Here is a 20,250-nt window from a genome sequence, read left to right on the forward strand (position 1 = left end):
TGTAAGAAAAAATGAATAGCATTAAAAATTACATTTAGCTAATTTTGCAGACTAAAACCAGCATAAATGCTAAGTGTTATCAAATGTTTTCAATTTACTCTTGGCACAGTTATTTCCATGCTTGAATTAGGAACTGAACAGATGCCAAACCAAGGAACTAAGTACATGGAAAGCAAAGTGTTGAAACTATAAAGAGATTAAGTAACATTTATGAAAATTGTATTTCTATTTGGAGACCTGAGTAAGGTTCTGGAGCATCACTCTGGTAGGCAACTAAGAGTATAAAGCCAAAACAATGTAATTCAATCTTCGTACAGCACTTACACACAGCTTTTTATTTTATAGGGGACATCTGAAATTTGACAAAGTTTAGGTAAGCAGCATATATACTAACTTGATTAGCTTCCTTAGTTACTGAAAGAAGATAGGTATTTAAACACACTATTTGATTAATAAGCAATTATATCAGCATTTCATAATTATTCTAATTAAAATGACATGTTTGTAATAAGCAGGCCAAAACTTTGGTAAGGTTATGCTCAATGAGTGTTAGATACTGGACTGATATGTGTCTGGCATTTTTACTGTTACAGTTTTGCCTGTTTTGTGTTTTCATGGTCTAGAAAATCTTCACAGATTTTCCTAAGTGCATGTAAAATTATAGAGAAAAGCACATTGATATAATTTCCATAATCAGTTTAATGTCTTCTACTAAACAAGATAATCTTCTCTGTGTTTATGGATTCTGTACCATGCTGTAGTCACTTCGCCAAGGACCAAGCACCACAAAGGCTCTCTGAGTTCATAAATCTCTGTGCAGTCACTGCAGGGGACTGGAGTTGTGACACGAGACGCTACTGTATTTCTCTATTAATAGTTTGGTTTGGGGGGCAATGTTTTAGATGCTGTTTCCCAAGATTGCATCATTTAGTTATAAGCATATATATTCTGCTGTTTCCAGTTAATATCAGAACAAAATTGTGATTCTAACCTATATTATATGCGAGTATATTGCTTGTATTTACCCTCTTTTTTTAAAAAAATATTTTTATTCTGAAGCATTTTTGGTGTTTCTCATTTTGTCTGTGTCTTGCTCACAAGTGTCTGTCTGTGGTGTACGTGCCAAGATCCAGAGGTTTAACAAGTAAAAATAAGTAGAAAGGAATACACACTGAAATTTGGTCTAAATATTTTAGAATGCGTGCTCACCACAGGTTTGGCACAGCACTTTAATGTATCTGTGTGACTGGTGACAAAACAAGTGACAGGGATACCACCTGTTCCTCTAGTGTGCCCGCCAGGCTGGCCGCCACGTGGCAGCAGGACTGTGGGACTGGAAACACAGAGCTGGCTTCTGAATTTCAAACACCCTATAATTTTCCTTGCTGACAAGTAGGCATGAGAAAGCAGCAGAAAACCTCCAAACATTAGTCACACTGCTTTCTAACAAGCAACAATTACACCTAATAGGTATTCTGTCATCTTGCTCCAGTTGAATTTTCTACAGAACTCACTGATAAAAACTCGACTTATGCTTACAAGCATGATATACTACTTCAAAAAGCAAAGGAAACAGTAGCTTGACTGAAGCTTACGAGCATATTGTCAGCTGTCTGTTAAAAGTTTGCTGCACGTTTATTAGTTTAAATGTTGTTTTTTACATCTAGTTTTGGAGTATGACTCCCTCTCCCACCAGTTTTACCTTCATACCTATTTTTACACTAATATGTTGCATGATGATTCAATGCATCTTTTTTAGACATCCAGCATGTCCAATTAGAAGTTCAGAAATCTTAACTACATTAATGTAAGTGCACATTTAATGATATTCAGCTATTTATATAGCTAGCTATCTAGCCTAATTAACCTAACAAATCTTGCTAAGCCTGCCATGTGGAAGAAAGTGATGTTGTACTGCTAGGCAACTTTGGCATTTCACAAACGCTGCAGTCAAGTTGCTTGGACCAAAAGCACGCTCTAGCATTTACCCTAAAGATCAAAGCCCTTGGGAAACACTGTTCTGCTTTTCAAAGCGCCCAAAAGCGAGAGTGTGAAAATACAGTTGTGGCTTATCTGAAGTATAAGAATGAACTTAAAATACTGTTCATTTGATATCTGCATAGAAGTAAGGTGAACGGAGTTGTAAAGCTTGTGAGGTTGAGACAATCCCATGAGATTTGTACCTGGATTTCAGCCTGGGATTGGATGTTAGCTGACTACTGCTCACATGTGTTGTGAACTGTTCCTCCCGTGCTTTGAAGCAGATGCCATTTTCCCCACCATGCTCAGAAACAGTTTGAGGATATACTCTCTGTAGTGAAACTTGAATCTGAGGAAAAATCCTTTAAGCAGAGTTGGCTGGATATAGAAAATTTATTCTTCACTGCTGTGAAGCCTGGTTTACACTTTGCAAAAAATGGAACAAAGGAGGAGGTAGCCAGAGTGCTGGGCGCAAGCTTACTGAGGCTGATCGGTTGTGGCTCAAATGAAAATGGTTTGTCAAGCAAAAAAATCCAGTCTCAAAACCTTGTCTACTAATGCATCACACACAAAACTCCACAGAGCAACTTGATCTTGCAGCAGTCTGCAAGATAAAGTTTAATGTGGTAGCTACTGTGTTCTTCCTGCTGCAACAAGGAGACTTGCAGGAATGACTGACCAGAACAGAAGAAAGACCAGCACCGCAAACGCTCCAGGAAACAAGGGCTCACCTTCTGTTCATTTCTGTGACCACTTTCTGCTTGCACTAGGTCTCAGGAGAATTTCAGTCTGCACCTGAACAGTGGCTGTGGCAGCTGCAGATGCCAAAGGCATGGCTGGGGGGGCTCCTATTTGTGACAATAATCTACACTTTGTAGGCCATGCTGCTTTTTGCTTTGGAGGAAGCAGCAGTGGTTGGGTATCAGTCATCTTGCTGATGAGACCGCTGTCCCTCTGGCGGGACAGCAACCTCACCTCTGTAGCATTTGCTTTCCTCCCATCAGGCCTACCAGAGCTTCTGGGCCTTAAACCGACCTCCTCCCATGACTGGGAGAGTGCGGAGAGCTCGGGTTCAGCCAGAAACGCCGCTGCGACCTCAGCCTTGTACACAAAGCGTCGATCTGACAAACGCCCTCAGCTCCGGGACAGAACGCCGATCCGAGTGCTGCGGCAGCCTCTGCTTAGGAGACTGGCTACATCACCTCACGGGCCACCGCCAGCGCGACCCCCGGGGAAAGGCGCTATTCCAAACCTCCCCCGTTTCTAAGCAAAAGCTCTTCTGGGGGAACAGCCCGCGGGGCTGCGGGGCTGCCCCCAGCCCTCCCCGCAGCAAGCGGTGCCAGGCGGCAGTGGGAAAGCCCCAAACCTGAAGAGTTAAAAGAAAACAGCTCCCGGCTCGCTAGCGCCTCCAGGACCCGCCGTAACGCGCCACAGCCGACCACCCGGAGCCCGAAGACGCGGCCCCTCGGGCCTGGCCCCGCCCGCCACCGCTCGGGGCGGCTGCGGGCCCCGCTCCCGCTTGCAGAGCGCGCCCGCCACGCCCGCCGGGGCTCCCCGGGGAGCGGGCCCAGCCCCGCACCGAGCCGAACGTCCCCGTCCCGCTGCCGCTGCGCCCTCCCCCCCCCTCCGGCTGCGCACTCAGCCGAGCCCGCCGCCCCCAATCCCCTGAGAGCCCGCCCCCCTCTCGCTCTGCGATTGGCCAACCCCGCTGTCTTTCCGGCGCTTCCCCTGCCCATTGGGCGCGGTGGGGGCGCCCTCACCCCTCCCCGTTCTGTCGGTTGAGGCGAGCCGAGAGTAAATAGAAGCAGGAGCCCAAAATGGCGGAGCCGCCGAGTCCTGTTCGTGGCGCGGCATCGCCCGAGCAGGAGCTGTTCGGTGCCAGGCCGGCCCCGGACGCGAAGGTTTCCCGTGGGTCCCAGCCAGCCGCCAAGAAAATGAAGGGAGCTGATGAGAGGAGCCTGAAGGGCACGAAGCGCGTCAACGGTGAAGGGGGCGGTGGTGGCGGCGGGAGCGGCAAGCAGTCGCTGCCGCTGCCAGCGGTCGTGCCGAGCTACAGCAGCCCTGCGGCGTGGGGCTTCCCCGCGCTCCCTTCTGGCCCCTCCGGCAGCGCGGGGGGCTTCGCTTTCCCGTCTCAACTGCCCCGGAAGCTGCTGTCTCCCGCCGTTTTGCTGCCGTCGTCCGCCTCCCCTTCCTCGTCCTACCAGCAGCACCAGCACCGCCACCACCGGCACCGCCTGGCTTTGGCCGTGGAGGCGGGAGGCTGCGGTAGCGGCGGGGCGGCCGGCGGCGGGAGCGCCAAGCCGAAGAGGCCCAAGGAGAAGCGGGACAAGGAGAGGAGGAAGCACGGGGCCCTGCCCGTGGTCGCGGCGGTGGGAGATGGCGGCGGGGCCCTGAGTGCAGCAGCCCGGGAGGAGAACGGGGAGGTGAAGCTGCAGTTGCCGAAAGGTGAGGGGCGGGCGCTGTGGCTGTGCGCGGCCCGGGGGGATCGCTCGCTGCCCGCAGCCCGAGGGACGGGAAGGGAGGGCTGGGAGGGGGGTGGTGAGGGCTGGAGGAGGTCTGGACGGGGCAGCGAGCCTGGGCTGGGCAGGATGGGTATGGTGCTGTACGTGAAGGTGCCCGGAGCTGCTGTAGCTGCCGTGAGGGAGCAGGAAATGGTTGTGATGCTGGGGTCGAGCCGTTAGAATGGCTGCCTGCCCCCGCCCTGCCTCAGCACGCTGGCCCCGGGACAGTGCCGCTTCAGGGGGCCTTACCTTTCCGCCCCCTCGGCAGAGCCGGGACAGCTGGGCTTGTGGGCCGCCTGCTAGACCCTGAAAGGAGACCGTTGGCGTTGTGTAAGTTTGTGGAGAAGGCAGTGGCGGCTTAGTCCGCCGTCAATCCTGTCAAAAAAGGGGGTGTGGAATTAGCGATGGCGTCAGCTAGAAGCTGCCAGAGGCCTTAGGTTTTCTTACCTATTAGGGAAATAAGGGTGCCTAGTAATTTACTAGAGATCTGCGAATAAAACTGAATTTCTGGCATTGTTGTGTATGTGTGTGAAATAGTGAAGGCTATATGTTATAAAAACCCACCAATTTAAAAATTAAATCTGAATGGTCTCGTTTATTAGGCTATTATTTTTTTACAGGCTAAGTCATCGAGTACTAGAGAGTATGCAGTTAAAATTTAGATACTTAGACTTTTGAAATCTCAATTAGTTGTTGCTTTAGGTTTGCTTTATTTCCTGATGTCATTGGGCTAATATCTTCCAGGAAATGCTAGAGGCCTTCAGGAGAAGGGGAGGAGTGCTGGGTTAGTTTATTAATGGGGCTGGACAAAAATGGCCCTACCAGGTAAGACAAGATATTAGGCTAGATTCTTGCTTAGATTCTTGCTGACTGTGATCAACAGGAGATGTGTAGGAAGTAAAAGACAATGCATGAATACATGAAGACAAATACAAGAATATATGCTTTTATTTCCAGTGTATGTTTTCCCAGTCTCTGGTGACCTTACACTAGATGTTGATGCTTTCACATTTACATTGAAATATGGAGAGCTTGAAACATTCAGTCCATTATCTACTTTAAGCAAGTTTCCTTTCTTTCAAAGGAAGGATAAATTATAACTGTTCTGTAGGCATATGGTACCTTGATTGTGGTCTATACATGTACTTAAAGGATAAGCCAAGCTCATAGAGAACCATTATTAATGTCAATATGCCTTTTTGTGTATTGATTACGTTGTGTGTCTGCCTTGCTGCATTTTCCACTAATTTCCACTAGTATCTTAGTGTCTGATTCACTTACCTTTGAGTATTTTTTTTTTCAATAATTCTTTTTGGTCAGCATGTTGCATGTGTCATACTGGTTTTGGGATCTTGATCGCTGGTGTACAAGCGAGCTTTAAGTATGTGGTTTCGGTGCTTTGAAGTATTTGATTTTAGTTTTTTTTTTTTTTCTTGTTCCTGTCCAAAAGGTGACTTAGGAAAAGTCTTCAGAAATGATATTCAGTACATGTTTGTTGGTGAAGCTTTCTTGTCTTCAAGGATAGCCACTAAGAAACTTGCCCAGTATCTTTCTAGCAAAGCTATGGAGTTTCACTCAGGTTGTCACAATGTCCTACCAGTGTTACACAATCATGTTAACAAATCTGAGAACAATATTACAATAATAGGATGAAATGTTTTTTGCACATTGGTAAGGGAAATTATGACACCATGATGGTGTGAACTGAATAATTGTTAATGGAACACTCTTGCAAACAGTGATTTGCCTTTAAAGAGGAGATTCTGTACCTTGTATCTGAAAGGGTATTTTCTCAGAACTTACACACTGATGGGCACAAGTACTTGGCTTTTTAGTTGCTGTTTGCTCAGAACAGATCTTTTTACTGTTCTTGAAAACCTAGGTGCAGGCAACAAATTTTCCAAGGCAAATGATGCCTGTTTGGCATCTGAGTCTCCAGATTTCTGTTTAGATGAAGTGGTTTCTATAACTAGAAATTTGTGGTGTAGTTTCCTATATAAATGAAAAACATTATAGTTATTAAACTGTTTATTTCTGCAGAGAAGGCTGTAAGAAAGTGAGGGATGCACTGAGTCTTCTGTTGACAGCAGCCAGCCTTTTAAAAGTGGTTTTGTATTTGACTAGATTACAGAACAGGTTTGTGTTGTTAATCTTGTGAATAATTTACTTTTTAGAGAGGGAAGAAGAAATGCAGTTATGGTGCAGCAAAAAAAGAATGACTGTGGAAGGCATGTAGAATCCTAAGTACAGAGGAAGACTAAGAATGGTAGATTAGGGTAGGAGGGTGCAATATGCAGGACTTGTGCATTAGGATTTGTGGGACTGTGGCATAGACTAGAAGAAGATACTGTAGTGACTCGTTGCAGCAGGGAATGAGGGAATTTGAGATATTGACATGAAAGAGAGGAAATAGAACACAAAAGCTGCATAAGGGAGTTGATTCTGATCTTGTTTTGGGGCAAAAGACATATGCAGGTGCCGTAGCAAAGACAAGGGAGCTTAGAGGAAGGGTTAGGATAGGAGTGTGCAAAACTTAGGCAGCCTACAGATAAGCATCAGGGTGAATTTAGAGGATTTTGTATAATAAAAAAACCCCAGACTCGCACACGTACAATGTATGGTGGAAAGAAGGAATAAAATACGCCCTTTTAGGTATAATGAGATGAGTTCATAGAAGCTGTCACATGTGCAGCTGGTAATACTTTCTAAAAGTCAACCTCATGCAGGCAAGTGCAGTTTCCTTTTCCTCAAGTCTGCAATTAAACAAGCTTTTTGCTTTTGATGCTATGGAAAACGAGCAGCCACATGGAATTGACAGTATGGATTGTTTTTCTCTCAGTGTTCAGAACTGATATGCATATCAGGATTGAACCTGTCAGAGAGAAAGTGGTGCAGATAAGGAGACTAGAGGTGTTGAAGTCTCTAAAGGAGGCAAAATTACCAAAAGATAGGCAGGTGGAACGAGTGAGATCTCCTTGATGGTTTTGAGGCTCTGAAGATGGAAAAGCTCCATCCTCCTCTTCACAGCCAAAGTGGAGATGCATTGCATGTGGGTACATGGAGTGGAGCGGAATTCCCCGTTGAACTTTGTACTGATAAGGGTGCTAGTGTCTGTGAATTGGGAGGAGTTGTGTTTCTAATTAGTGGGTTGTGTGCATACTCTGCTACATATAGCAGTTAGGATGCTAGGAGAAAGGTTTTACCTTGGTGAGAGAGAGGGAGGGCCTGCACAGACCATAGCACTGGAGAAAATGAGGAATGAAGCCAGGGGCATCAGGGGGAAGAAAGTCAAAATTTGTCTTCTGGGATTGCTGAGACTGTGGTGTAGACAAGATAATACAGGAAATCACGGTGCGCAGTGATGTGGAGTAAACGAATGTGAAATCTGGACTTGAAAAACTGTCATTTTAAGATTTTGAGTAGTACCAGTAGCATTTTTCTGTTTCTGGTTTAATTACTGTGATAATGGTAAGGGATATTGACACTGAGCAGGAAATCGTGAGAAGACCTTTTTCACCTACCATCCAAAAAAAGCTGTTTATAGGAGCTGATCTTTGTCCTTTGCTTGCAATAGTGATTGCTAGGTAAGAGAGCCTAGTTTTGAAGTACTACTTAGTACTTTACTAAGTGATAGGAAGAATTTAAGGTTGTTTATAGCCAAGATGGATGATCTGTTTAAAGGTCTTGAAAATTTTTGTATTTTCTTCCATGAACAGTCTTCATTTACAGATCTCACTGGTCTCCTAATTCATTGGAAAGACCTTTAACTTGCAGAGTCATAACCATCATAACCAGGCCTTACAGATTGTGTTTCAATTAAATAAGCTGAGTGAACCCTTCTGTGATGATGATCTTGTATGCAGAGAACCTGTAAGAACGTTTTACCATATACACGATTTATCCTGTAGCGAATATCAGGCTGTTTTAAAATAAGTTTAAATTTCACTTGTCAAGTACATTCTGATAGTGGAATTAGAAGTTGTGTAACTATTTCTGTTGTTTTAAAACATTGTGTGAGTCTGACGGAAGTAATTGCTGTTCTAGTTTATGACTATACTGATTCAGTTAGTCATTTAACTGATACTCTGCTCGAGCAGTTCATAGTTGAAATTGTTTTCTTAACAGTGCAAAGCTCAGCCACTCCCCACTTCATCAGATGCCTGCCCAAAGTTTTTTGCTTTGGTTCATAGACTTGCTGTAAGGTGCAGTCCAGATGCATGAGACATCTTTTCTTTTTTCTTGCTATTTCTATGTACAGTTTTGCTTTCCCTCTGCTTTTTGTCTTCAGTGATGTATTTGATAAGGTTACCTTAGTGTGCAAGCAATTAAAAAATGAGACTGGTATTTTCAGCTTGCAGATGGGGGTTCCCAATATGAGCAAGAATGCTGAATGTGGTACTGTAGCTCTTGTTTTTACTTAGTGTTTTTTGTTTTTTGTTTTCTTCCTCTGTCTGTCTTGTCTCTTGATGTCTTTGATAGATTAGACTTCAGGTGGGCATTTACCAGTGATTGTTCTGGTAACTGTTGCTTTGGGTTGCATGGTGCTTCTGAGTTTTAAACTTTCAAGAAATGGTACTTTTCAGGCTTGTTAAATTCAGTTTGCATCTGCAGGGATGCTTATTTCATAGTCTGACTTGCTGAAGTAGGTTGGAGAAAGCTTTGGATCTTTTTCTTTTCCCCTTCTTTAGAGTTGAGACTGTGCATCTTGCTAATTAGGTTGTCTTTTTTTTCTTCTGCTAAACATTTCCTTCATCTGTTTACTTCTATTTCCTTTGCTTTTTTTTTTTGTCCTGTGTGACTTGACTCACTACTTCCTCCTCCCTGCCAAGCTCCTTAAATTCAGCAGTCATTTTCATGCTTGCGAGACCTCTCAGTCACTCTCTAGAGAATTCTTTAATATATCTCTATTTAGATATCCCCTCTGTAACTGCAATATCTAGAAGTTGTTGAGGGTTTTAACTGTGGTATACAAGAGGAAGAGACACCTCTAATTTCTTTGGATGTTGGAGATTTATAGGCAGTTTAGTTCTGGAAGCTGATAGTGACATTAATGTAAGCATCCAATGTTGAGATGAATTTGGAGCAGTGTATCTTTCCCCTGAGGGACCCCGTCCCCTTTTCATTTATATGAAATAACCATGAAGCTTTGCCTCATAGAACAAAATCTTTCACTTTCTAAGCTGGAGAACAAACAAAGCCTCTCCTGTACCCCAGAATCTAGGTCTGTGTGTAATTCACACAGCAGAAAATTATTCTGCTTGTAGAATAAATAATTTTTCTTAGTTGAAACAAGACCAATAGGCTGAAACATCCGATCTGAAACCTCTTGTAGAGGACTTGTTTGCAGCTGTCATATTCTCCACTAACAATTTCTGATGCAGCTCCCCAGTGCTTGAGCTAAACTTGGCTCATTCAGTTCTGCACGTAGAAGGTCTCCTTTAGAAGTGCAAAGATTAGGGGAATTGTAAAGATTAGACTTAAATTTCTTGGAAGTTTTTTGATTCTGAAAGGGGTCTGTGTTCCTTTCCATTCACTGGAGGGCTTGGGGAAATGTTCTCTCCTGGTAAGGGGATTTCTTTAGTTGTATCTTGGATTTTAAATGTTAATTACTGAAACGGATGTCAGCCAAATACTCCTGGTTATTGGAATGAGAAAGCTATCATGATTTTTTTGTTGTTTGGGTCTCAGAAATACTGTGGGTTTTTTCGTGTTCATTAAGTCAGAAAGCCTGCTTAATAAAAGTGCAGGTGTCAACCGTTACATAGTGGTGTTAAACGTACTTCATGTATCTGCATAACCAGATAAGCATGGCTTCTTGAGGTTTTTTTTATGGGTATGTGTATAAAGGGATGAGAGCACCAAAGGAAAGAAGGGTGACTGATGTTCTTGTACTCCCCGTCAGTTACGATACTGTTGGTGTTAACCATATTGATGGTGTCCGTTAGCAGTAGTTTGTAAATATTTTGCCTGATGTGCAGTGACAGCCATTAAATCAAAGGGAGGAGAGAGAGGCAGAATACTTTGAACATAATCTATGACTGACTACTAATGTGGGTTACCATCTGGAAAACTGATGCAAAGCAGCTGCAGCTTTTGGCATCTGACAAGGCTGTAAAGCTTGTCTCTTTCAGTGCTGAAACGGACTTGCTCAAGCTCCTGCATCCGCTTCAAGGTGCAAATTTCACAGTGTGACAGCGACCACGTTGCAGATAATCTACTACAGAGTTTTTCCCACTTGACTCATTGTCTATGCACTTGTTTTACCTTGTCTTTAGAAAGCTTGTAGTAGAGGCAAAGATCTGGTTGAATTTCTGAACTTGAAATGGTGTGGTGTATGAATTTGTGTTCCTTTACTTACTACTTAGAAAATCACTGCAGTCATTACGAGACGGTACCTACCTATGCAGGAAACAGAAAACTTACTATAGCTTTTAGTTGTAAATGGCTGTTCAACCTAAATACAGTACATATTTCATATTTTTTTTACTTATGTATCTAACCCAACATGCAGAAAAGGTAGAAACTTTTGGATTTGAGGAGGAAGTATGCATTTTGCTCTGAATTACTTGAGTTAATCATGTGGATTCACTGAAAAGTGAAAACATTCTTCAGATGCCGTTTAGAAAGGTGAGATGGAACTCTTCTTCATAATGGAGTTCTTCCTGTCTGTGTGTAGCACTTTAACATATTGCTGTTGCTACATTTCATTCATGGATGTACTGTTTCTGTGACATGAAAAGCGAAGAATATGTACTTTGTGGTGACACTCATATTGTGAACTTGAATGAGACATCTTGAAATTTCTTCATTCCTTGGGTGTTGTATTTCCTTCCAACAGGGATACTTATTCCTGCAGATATCTGTATTTTAAAAATTACTACACATGGCATTGGCTTATTTAGTAGAGTTGTACTGGGTTTGTGTGGCAAGAGTTTTGGCTACAGGGGTGGCTTTCTATGTCTGACAGAGCCAATGTCAGCTGGCTCCAAGATGGACCCACCACTGGCCAAGTGTGATAGTGCTTCTGTGATAACATTTTAAGAAGATGGGGGGTGCAGGGAAGCTGCCCAGCAGCAACTACAGACAGAGAGGGAAGTGAGAATATGTGAGAGAAACAACCCTGCAGCCCCCAGGTGAGTGCAGCAGGAGGGGCAGGAGGTGCTCCAGGCCCGGAGCAGAGGTTCCCCCGCAGCCCGTGGGCAGCCCATGGGGAGGCAGCTGTGCCCTGCGCCCAGGGATGGGAACGGAGGAGCAGATCTCCACCTGCAGCCCGGGGAGGGCCCCGCGCTGGAGCAGGGGGTGCCCGAAGGAGGCCGTGACTGTGGGAAGCCCACGCTGGAGCAGGCTCCTGGCAGCACCTGTAGCCCCGTGGGGAGAGGAGCCCACGCTGGAGCAGGTTTCTGGCAGCACCTGTGACCCCGTGGGGAGAGGAGCCCACGCTGGAGCAGGTTTCTGGCAGCACCTGTGACCCCGTGGGGGACCCACGCTGGAGCAGCTGTGCCTGAAGGGCTGCAACCCCTGGGAGGGACCCACGCTGGGGCAGTTCGTGATGAAAAATTCATGTTGGAGAGGTTCATGGAGCACTGTCTGCTGTGGGAGGGACCCCACGCTGGAGCAGGGGAAGAGTGTGAAGAGTCCTCCTGAGGAGGGAGAAGCAGCGCAAAAAATATGTGATGAACTGGTGCAACCCCCATTTCCCATCCCCCTGCACCGCTGGGGGAGAGGAGGTAGAAAATTCAGGAGTAAAGTTAAGCTTCGGAAGAAGGGAGGTGTGGGGGTTAAGTGTTTTAAGATTTATTTTTTGTTTATCATTACTCCAATTTTGATTGGTAACAAATTAAATTAATTTCTTCCCCAAGTCTAGTCTGCAGTGCTCATGATGGTAATTGGTGAGTGATTTCTTACTGTCCTTATCTTGATTCACAAGCTTTTTGTACCATATTCTCTCCCCTGTGCAGCTGAGAAGGGGAGTGATAGAGCAGCTTTGGTGGGCACCTGGCGTCCAGCCAGGGTCAACCCACCAGAAGAATGAAAGATAACTATATTATTATTATTATTATTAGACTTTTCTTCTTCAGGCATTAGAGCTTGAAGGCTAAGGAGCAAGCCTAACAATTACTTGATCTTCCTTAGCTGATTCCTACTGTGCTTGAATTTTTTTTATTAAACCCTAGTAGGAGGTATTTACAAACATTAGTCTGTGACTAGTTATTTCCTGAGCAGTGTATTTCTCTGTCAAAAGTGTGTTTTGATAGGGGAAAAACTTCATGAAAAGATACATAGTTCTTCTGTCTTCACCCTGGGATACAAATGACTTAAAATTTCCTTTTGGTTTTAGTGTATTTAGAGGTATGTAAAGGAATAGGAAGTCTTTGTGTGTGCGTGCAGGAAGACCACGACGTAGTACAATCAGCAAAGATGTGAGAAGACTCTAAGGATTGCTATGCTACAAAAATGTTTGTATGTATGAAAAGTTTGTATGTAGTAATTACTGTGTTCTAATCATAATTGTCCCTAACGTAGTTGATAAAAAAACCCTAAACAAACCAGTGGAAAACATGGATGTGGATGATACATGTGGAGATACCTGAATATATAATTTGCTCTTTGGAGCTAGTCCCTGTAATTCATCAAATGAACAATAAGATAATGCTCTGAGGACCACTGACTTCTTTGGGTGTTGAATGCCAAGAGGAAGCTATTAACAGCAGTAGTAAGGGTGGGGCTAAGGAGAAATAGCTATCAGCTGTCTCAAGACAATGCAGTGAGTAGAGAGACATCAGTCATCCAACTGTGTTCTGGCTGACTTGAAAGCTAGTGCATTGCTTAGGGTTTTGTATGATGTCAAGGATTTTGGTGTGAGTGATATGCTGATAAAGCAGGAAGTGTTAATTTAAATCTGTAGTAGAGGAACTGGTATTTTCCTGGAGAGACCTGTTTCATTGCATTTTTCTGTTGGTATCTTATATTGCTATTAAGTGTTCTTTTCTGTCACTTCAGATGTGATTCATGGTATCATGACTGACTTTTTCTCCCACTGGAACAACTGGGATAAAACCTCTTCAGATTTGGTATTTTCTCCCTTTTCAAAGTACATAACAGGAATTTGTGTCTGTTTCAATCCAATAATAAAAAATAATCTACAAAAGAAACCCAAAGAATCAGATGAAATGTTAGATAAAACCTCATACTTAATACCTGATTAATCTTTGATTATACCTTACCAAAACAACTTTGTTAAAAGGGGAGAGCAAACAGCTCAACTTAAATGAAACTGAAGCTTATATTGCTGGAATGATGTTTTTTAATATCTACTAAAATGGGAAAATAGTCGTTGAAATGTAAATATGCTTAGGTGGCTTCACATAATATTTTATAATTTTGATTAATTTTGAAAGGTTTGTTATAAACGGTTTTATAATTTCCATCAGAACAACATATGCTGTGCCTTTTCCTTTTTTAAATTAACCTTTTATTTAGACTAGGACTTCTTAAACCCTGCCCGCCACCCTCCTAAAAAAACCCAAGCCACCAAACCCCCCCACGAAACAAACACATGCACATCAAAACAAAATACCCACAGAAAAAGTTCCAGTAATGGACCACTGCTATTTGGTAAGTTGTTCCTGTGACTAACTTGTGCCTTTCTTTACCAAAAAAAAGAGGAACTGTAATATGATCATTTATGGGCAAGGGATGTCAGACTTTAGCTTCTAGTCACTGATACATCTATATATGTTGGTTTTTTTGAATGAAGATCTTTTAATTAAAACTTGTCTTCCCTGTTTGAGTCAAATTGCCCCTTCACTTTACTTTGAACTCAAATTTTCTTCTCATTAACATACAGAACTTAAAATTGTTAATTCCTTTTCTGAAGCTTCAGTTTTTCATCATTGTGAAAATTAAAAGTATTGCAGTGGCAATTGCAGTGCTGTGACATATGGAGGTAATAGCTGTTGGTACTTGATGTTCTCTTGTACTGATCACTGACCATTTGGGTTATGTTATTTCCCTGGAGACTCATGTCATCCCGTTCCCTCAGCAGATCAAGAAGGCAGCTCAAGCCTTTTTTTTTCCTTTGTTTTTTTAAAAAATTGTTAGGAGTAGTACTAGGGAAAGCTAATTGCAGAATATTCTGTGGGTATGGAAAGATTTGTATAAACATCTCTGTACCTTTTACTACTCTGAGATGCTGTTGCCCTGCAAATGCAGTAGAGACCTAAGGTTCTGAATCAGTGGTAGCTGCTACTGGTAAACCTCAAAAAAGCTGTATGAGAGTGTTCCAAATTTGTTCAACAGAACAAGTTTGTTGTCTTTTCCCTTGCCAGCCTCACTTACTGGTTGTTTATTCTCTGACATGTGGACTGTAAATTGCTTAATGTTGGAGGCGTTTGTTTTAAAGCAGTGTTTTTGTGAAGAATGTTCATGTTTCTTGGTTGAGAATGTGAGATTTGGACTGAAATTACAGATGGCTGGAGGGGATTGATTCTGTGTATTAGAGAAGACACTCAGATAATGATCTGTGGAATTTTGGTAAGTCTCAAAGAGCTCTAGCCTGTATTGAACTGTATCAACTTTATTGGGCAGCATCATATGGTGTCAGCAGTTAGTATGGAGACTGAACTTGGAGAACTGCACTTGTCCTTCCTTGTTAGATATCTATGCCATAGGCAATTTTAATCATGTTTAATTACAGTGACTATTGTATCCTTCTAAATTTACTGACTTTGCAGAGCCAGCATAGTGAAGTTGCAGTTGATTTTGTGGTAAGATCAATCTTAAAATAATTAGGTTAATTTTTATCTCTGCATCTCATTGAAAGCTGTGAAATGGAATATTTATCACTGAGGAGACTAATGTGCAGAATGTTGTTTGAGAATTGTGTTTGAATTCTGCCAGCCAGACCCAAAAAAATACTTATTTTTATTCATAAAGTGAAGACATTTGAACTGAGAATTAAGACCAAGTGATCAATGGAATGGCTCTCATTTCAACATAGATTTTTTATTACATTTTGTTTTGTCTTTATTTCAATATTTATTTACACTTCTTTAAGGAGAACTCTTCATCTTTTGCTTATCTTTTCTCTGGGCTTTGAGGGAGGAAACATGAGAATTTGTACCTTTAAAATGGTGTTCTCAACTGTTCTTGCCTCAGGCTGTACACTGGTTTACTGTAATTTCTAAAGGGGAAATAGTTAAGTTTTATTTCAAACCTTCCTCAGCTGTATTTACATTGTATTTTCAGTTTGTTCAGGTATGATTTGTTTGCAGCTGTTGCCTGAGGAGGTCATAGGATATTTCTATGGTTTCTTTTGTCTGGAACTTTTCACCATTGACTCTGCTAATTGCTTTCAAGATGTGAAAATAAACTCTTTAAAAGGTCTCAACTTGTTCTCTGTCCTTACTTATGTGTTGCTTCTGATAAAACTGGAAGATTCATTGGCCTGTGATGCTATTCATGAGTCTGCAATAAAGGATTCTTTCAGTCTTTCTCTTGAGCTCTTTCAACAAGGCACAGCATTTGTATACCCTCTTCAATCTTTGATTTGTAAGTGATAGTGGAAGTCAAGTGTGCCTCTTAACAGGATGCAAATGCTGAGATAAAATTCAGGTCTTCCTATGATAATTATAGTCCTGTCTGAGCTGAACATTCAATGCAGGTTACAAATCAAGCCTGGTGTTACTGCCTAGTTGCTGAGTGTGCTTTCAGTGTTACTGAAAGTCCTGTTGTATAGTTTATTTCCTACTTCATACTCAAGTTGCAAGGGATTTACAATTTGGGGATTTCTTTTGGGGGAGAAGCAGGCTGGAGAGGAAGATTTAGGTCTACTTAACCTATTCCTAGAAAATACAGGTTTGTGTTGCTTAGGGAGACTTATTTGGATTCCATGGTCTGCTATACAGTTGAGTCTACTTTGTCATACCTTCTCATTGAACCGTTAGAAGTCTGTTCTTGGATGTGATTGTTGCATAGAACTAAGACTTCCAGACAGTTTTAAGTACAGATACCTTATTCCTTATTATTTTTGTACCAGCATAATTTTTGTTCTCTCCCTACTGCTTATCTTGATTGTGGTTAGACAACAGACATACACCTCAATTGCCATCTCTTTTGATGTTTATTTTCTTTCTTAGGGTCTTCCCAAAATACATTCTTTGTCCTAACAACTGTTGGGGTTCAAGTTCTCTAGTCTTACTAGAAGATTCCTAAAAGCAAGAGTATGAATGCTGTGGAGTCATTGTTACAGTATTCATTTATGTGGGTTACTGTCAACACTTTTGTTGAACTATTAACAAGCTTCATAAATAGTTTGGTTATGGGACATGCTGTATTGCCTTCTAGAATTAAAGATTTCCCTTGATTTGGTTCCGAGGAATATTTCTGATTTGTTAGTAGTGAAGATAGATGCTGCTTCTATTTTATGTGAATGCTTGTGGAAAAGTAATTGGATTTCTCTTTACTTCTCCATGGGGTTTATAATGCAAGTACCATAAATAAAACATTAGGGTTGTCTCTCAGTTGTATTATTGAGAAGGCATTCTGAAGCCTAACATTATGTAGCAGCTTGACATCAGATTTCCTCTTTCCCTGTGGAGGTTAAAAAGCCCAGTAAGCTCTTTGAACAGGTACTCTGCTTCAGGCCAAGAAACTAGGCATGAAGTGCTGGCTGCAGTGCATCTAAGCCTAGTAAAATCTGACTTCTCTGATGCTTGGCCTCAGAAGTAAATCTGAATTTGGCTTGAAAAGATTACTCCTTGAAATGATAGATTCCTCTGGGTCTAGTATTTTTCATGTGCAAGGCATGCCTAAAAGCTCTGATTTTGTATGAAAAAAAATTAAAAACCTGGAGTGACTTGACAAAGCAAGGGAATAATGACTGCTCAGGTAAGCTGTTGCTGATTGTAGGTAAGCAAGGGGAGCACCTGTGCATTATATGTGTTGTGCAAATACAGCACACTTCATGTGTTTCTATTAATTACATCTTACTGCTATTAATGCATTAGTGTAGCTGTTGGATTTAACATAAAAGATTTTGCAGCTGACAAATTAAGTCTTCATTCCAAGCTACTTGCAAAAGCCTTTAAGTTTAGACAATGTGAAGATAGTTATGTGAGGTTTCTAGTGTATATAGGCACCCAGGAAAATGCAAACTGTACTCTTCCCCCCCCCCCCCCCCCCCCCATTCCTTAGCTAATGCATGTAATTTGAATTTCAAGAAGTAAGAGCTGACTACAGATGGAAAATAAGAGCAGAGGGTAGTAGAAGTAAGCAAAAATGGTTAACTGTATACAGTTAATATGGTGAATTGTTGCATACACTTCTAACAGAAACAAAACTTGACTGAGTTAGGTTTATGCTGGATTATGCAACAGATAAATATTAGCTTTGCATGTTATAAGTACTGGGATTTCCTTGTAACTCCTCCTATCTTAATAAAGCTTATATAAGAGTAATATGAAATGTGCATGAGACAATTAGTTTTCTGTTCCTACTTAATCATAAAATATTTGCATTTCAGCTCAAATCAAAGACAAAATTAAAGAAAGGGAAAAGAAGCAAAAAGAGAAGAAGAAGCACAAAATAATGAATGAAATCAAGAAAGAAAATGGAGAGGTCAAATTATTGCAGAAAGGTAGGTTCGAACTATGTAGTGGTATTTCACTTGTGCTTTAAAGTCTTAGCAATTGGATTGGATACGGAGGTCTAATGCTGTGGTTTGCATTTAACTTAAATGCTGTTTTCCTTGATTAGTAACTATCACAACAATGTTGCTTATCCAATAGTAGTAAAGACCAGTAGTTCAAGGAATAATATTGGTGATGCCTACATCTCTGCAGTTACTGAAGAAAGCTACCTTTTTATATATCATGGAGAAGAAAAACAAATCTATGTCACACTTTAACATTAAATGCACAAAATTGAATAAGGAGTGATAATTTGGCAATTTTTATCAAATACTAAAGAATTATGTGCAACAGGCAATCTTTCATAGAAGCATAATAGAATGGTTTGGGCTGAAAGCGACCTTAAAGATCACCTACTTGCAACCCCTGCTGCCACAGGCAGGGACACCTTCCACTAGACCAGGTTGGTCGAAGCCCCATCCAACCTGGCCTTGAACACTGCCAGGGAAGGGGCAGCCACAGCTTCTCTGGACAACTTGTTCCAGGGCCTCACTACCCTCAGAGTGATTAATTTCTTCCTTATATCTAAATCTATCCTCTTTCAGTTTAAAACCTTTATTCCTCATCTTATCCCTACAGTTCCTGATAAAGAGTCCCTCCCCATCTTTCCTGTAGCCCCCTTTAAGTACTGGAAGGCCACTCTAAGGTCTCCCCAGAGCCTTCTCTTCTCCAGGCTGAACAAAAGCAACTCTCTCAGCCTGTCCTCATAGGGGAGGTGCTCCAGGCCCCTAATTCTCCTTTGGACCTGCTTGAGCAGGTCCGTGTCCTTATGTTGGGGGCCCCAGAGCTGGACACAGCACTGCAGGTGAGGTCTCGGAGAGTGGAGTAGAGAGGAACCTTTCTTACTGTGAGGGTGGCTGAGTACTGGCACAGCTGGTCTACAGTGGTTGTAAAACCTCACTGGACACAGACCTGGGCAGCCTGCTCTAGGGGACTGTTTGTGAGCAGGGGAATTGGACTAAATGATATCAAGACATCTCTTCCAACCTCAGTGCTTCTCAGTCTGGCTACATCTTTACACTCTGTCATCAGGTATTTGTACGTACTGATAAAATTCTTCTTCCCCCCCGCTTTATGTTCTTTGTGCTGAACAATTCACTGTTCTCACCTTCTCCTTGTGTGACTGATGCTCTGCTCCCTAAATCCTTTCTAGGGCCCTTTGCTAGACTTGCTCCAGTATGCCTGTGTCTGTCTTGGACCGGCAAGCCCAGAACTGACCATGGTGCTCCAGATGTCTCACCAGTGATGAGCAGAGGGGAAGAATCATCTCCCTCAGCCTGCTGGCAGGGCTCTTCCTAATCCTGTCCAGGAGGCTGCTGGCCTGCTTTCCCACAGAGGCATGCTGATGGCTTATGGTCAGCCTGTCCTCTAACAGGACCCCCCCAGTCCTTCTCTGCTGGGCTGCTGTCCAGCTAGTTGGTCCTCAGCCTGTGCTGGTGCACGGGCTTATTCCTCCCAGGTGCGGGGTTTTGCACATCCCTGTGTTAACTGGAGGAGTCCACTGGGTTGGCCTATTTCTGCAGCCTCTCAAGGTTCCCCTCACCGGCAGCGCAACCCTGTGGTGCGTCAATGACTCCTTCCAGTTTTGTATCGGCTGCAAACATGCTGAGGGTGTGCTCTGTGCCCTCATCCCAGTCGTTAATGAAGTTGTTGAACTGTACTGGCACAAGGTATCAATGTCCAGGTTACTCCACCATAACTGTCCTCCAGCTGGACTTCCTGCTCCTCCACAAACCTTTGAGCATGGCAGTTAAGCCAGTTCCTGATCTACCTCTCTCTTCAGTTACCTAGGTCATGCTGCATTTCTATGAGGGTGTTGCTTATTTAAGTAGACCAATATATTTCTTTATCTGTTATTTTCAGACTGCTTTTGAAGTTAGGAACAAATTCCTGATAAAATTTTTCTGTTGTATTGTCTGCTGTAGGATTTCATTTACAAACAAGAAACTGAAACCCTCAAAACAAAACATTATTCTGAATGTTCATATAAGATCATAGGCGTGGAACCCTGTAATTACTACATCACATACATCAGTACTCTAAGCACAGCTCCCAGTAACTGCATTAGCAACTATGACAAC

General features: G+C 42.5%; 1 protein-coding gene across 3 annotated transcripts in view; it reads left to right on the top strand.

The window, feature by feature from the left end:
- The first annotated feature begins 3,742 nt into the window (after positions 1-3,742).
- RSBN1L (round spermatid basic protein 1 like) overlaps positions 3,743-20,250 on the top strand; it is a 52,124-nt gene continuing 35,616 nt past the window's right edge. Inside the window, exons 1-2 of one of the 3 annotated variants that reach the window (XM_074903392.1) lie at positions 3,744-4,425; positions 18,004-18,117. In XM_074903392.1, the coding sequence (XP_074759493.1) occupies positions 3,798-4,425; positions 18,004-18,117 (742 nt within the window). In that variant the 5' untranslated portion in view covers positions 3,744-3,797. Of the gene's footprint in view, positions 4,426-18,003; positions 18,118-20,250 lie in introns of all 3 variants that reach the window. The other 2 variants (XM_074903390.1, XM_074903391.1) reach the window with 2 other exon arrangements.

The sequence above is a fragment of the Athene noctua genome, chromosome 3 (assembly GCF_965140245.1).
Source record: "Athene noctua chromosome 3, bAthNoc1.hap1.1, whole genome shotgun sequence".
Lineage (NCBI taxonomy): Eukaryota > Metazoa > Chordata > Aves > Strigiformes > Strigidae > Athene > Athene noctua.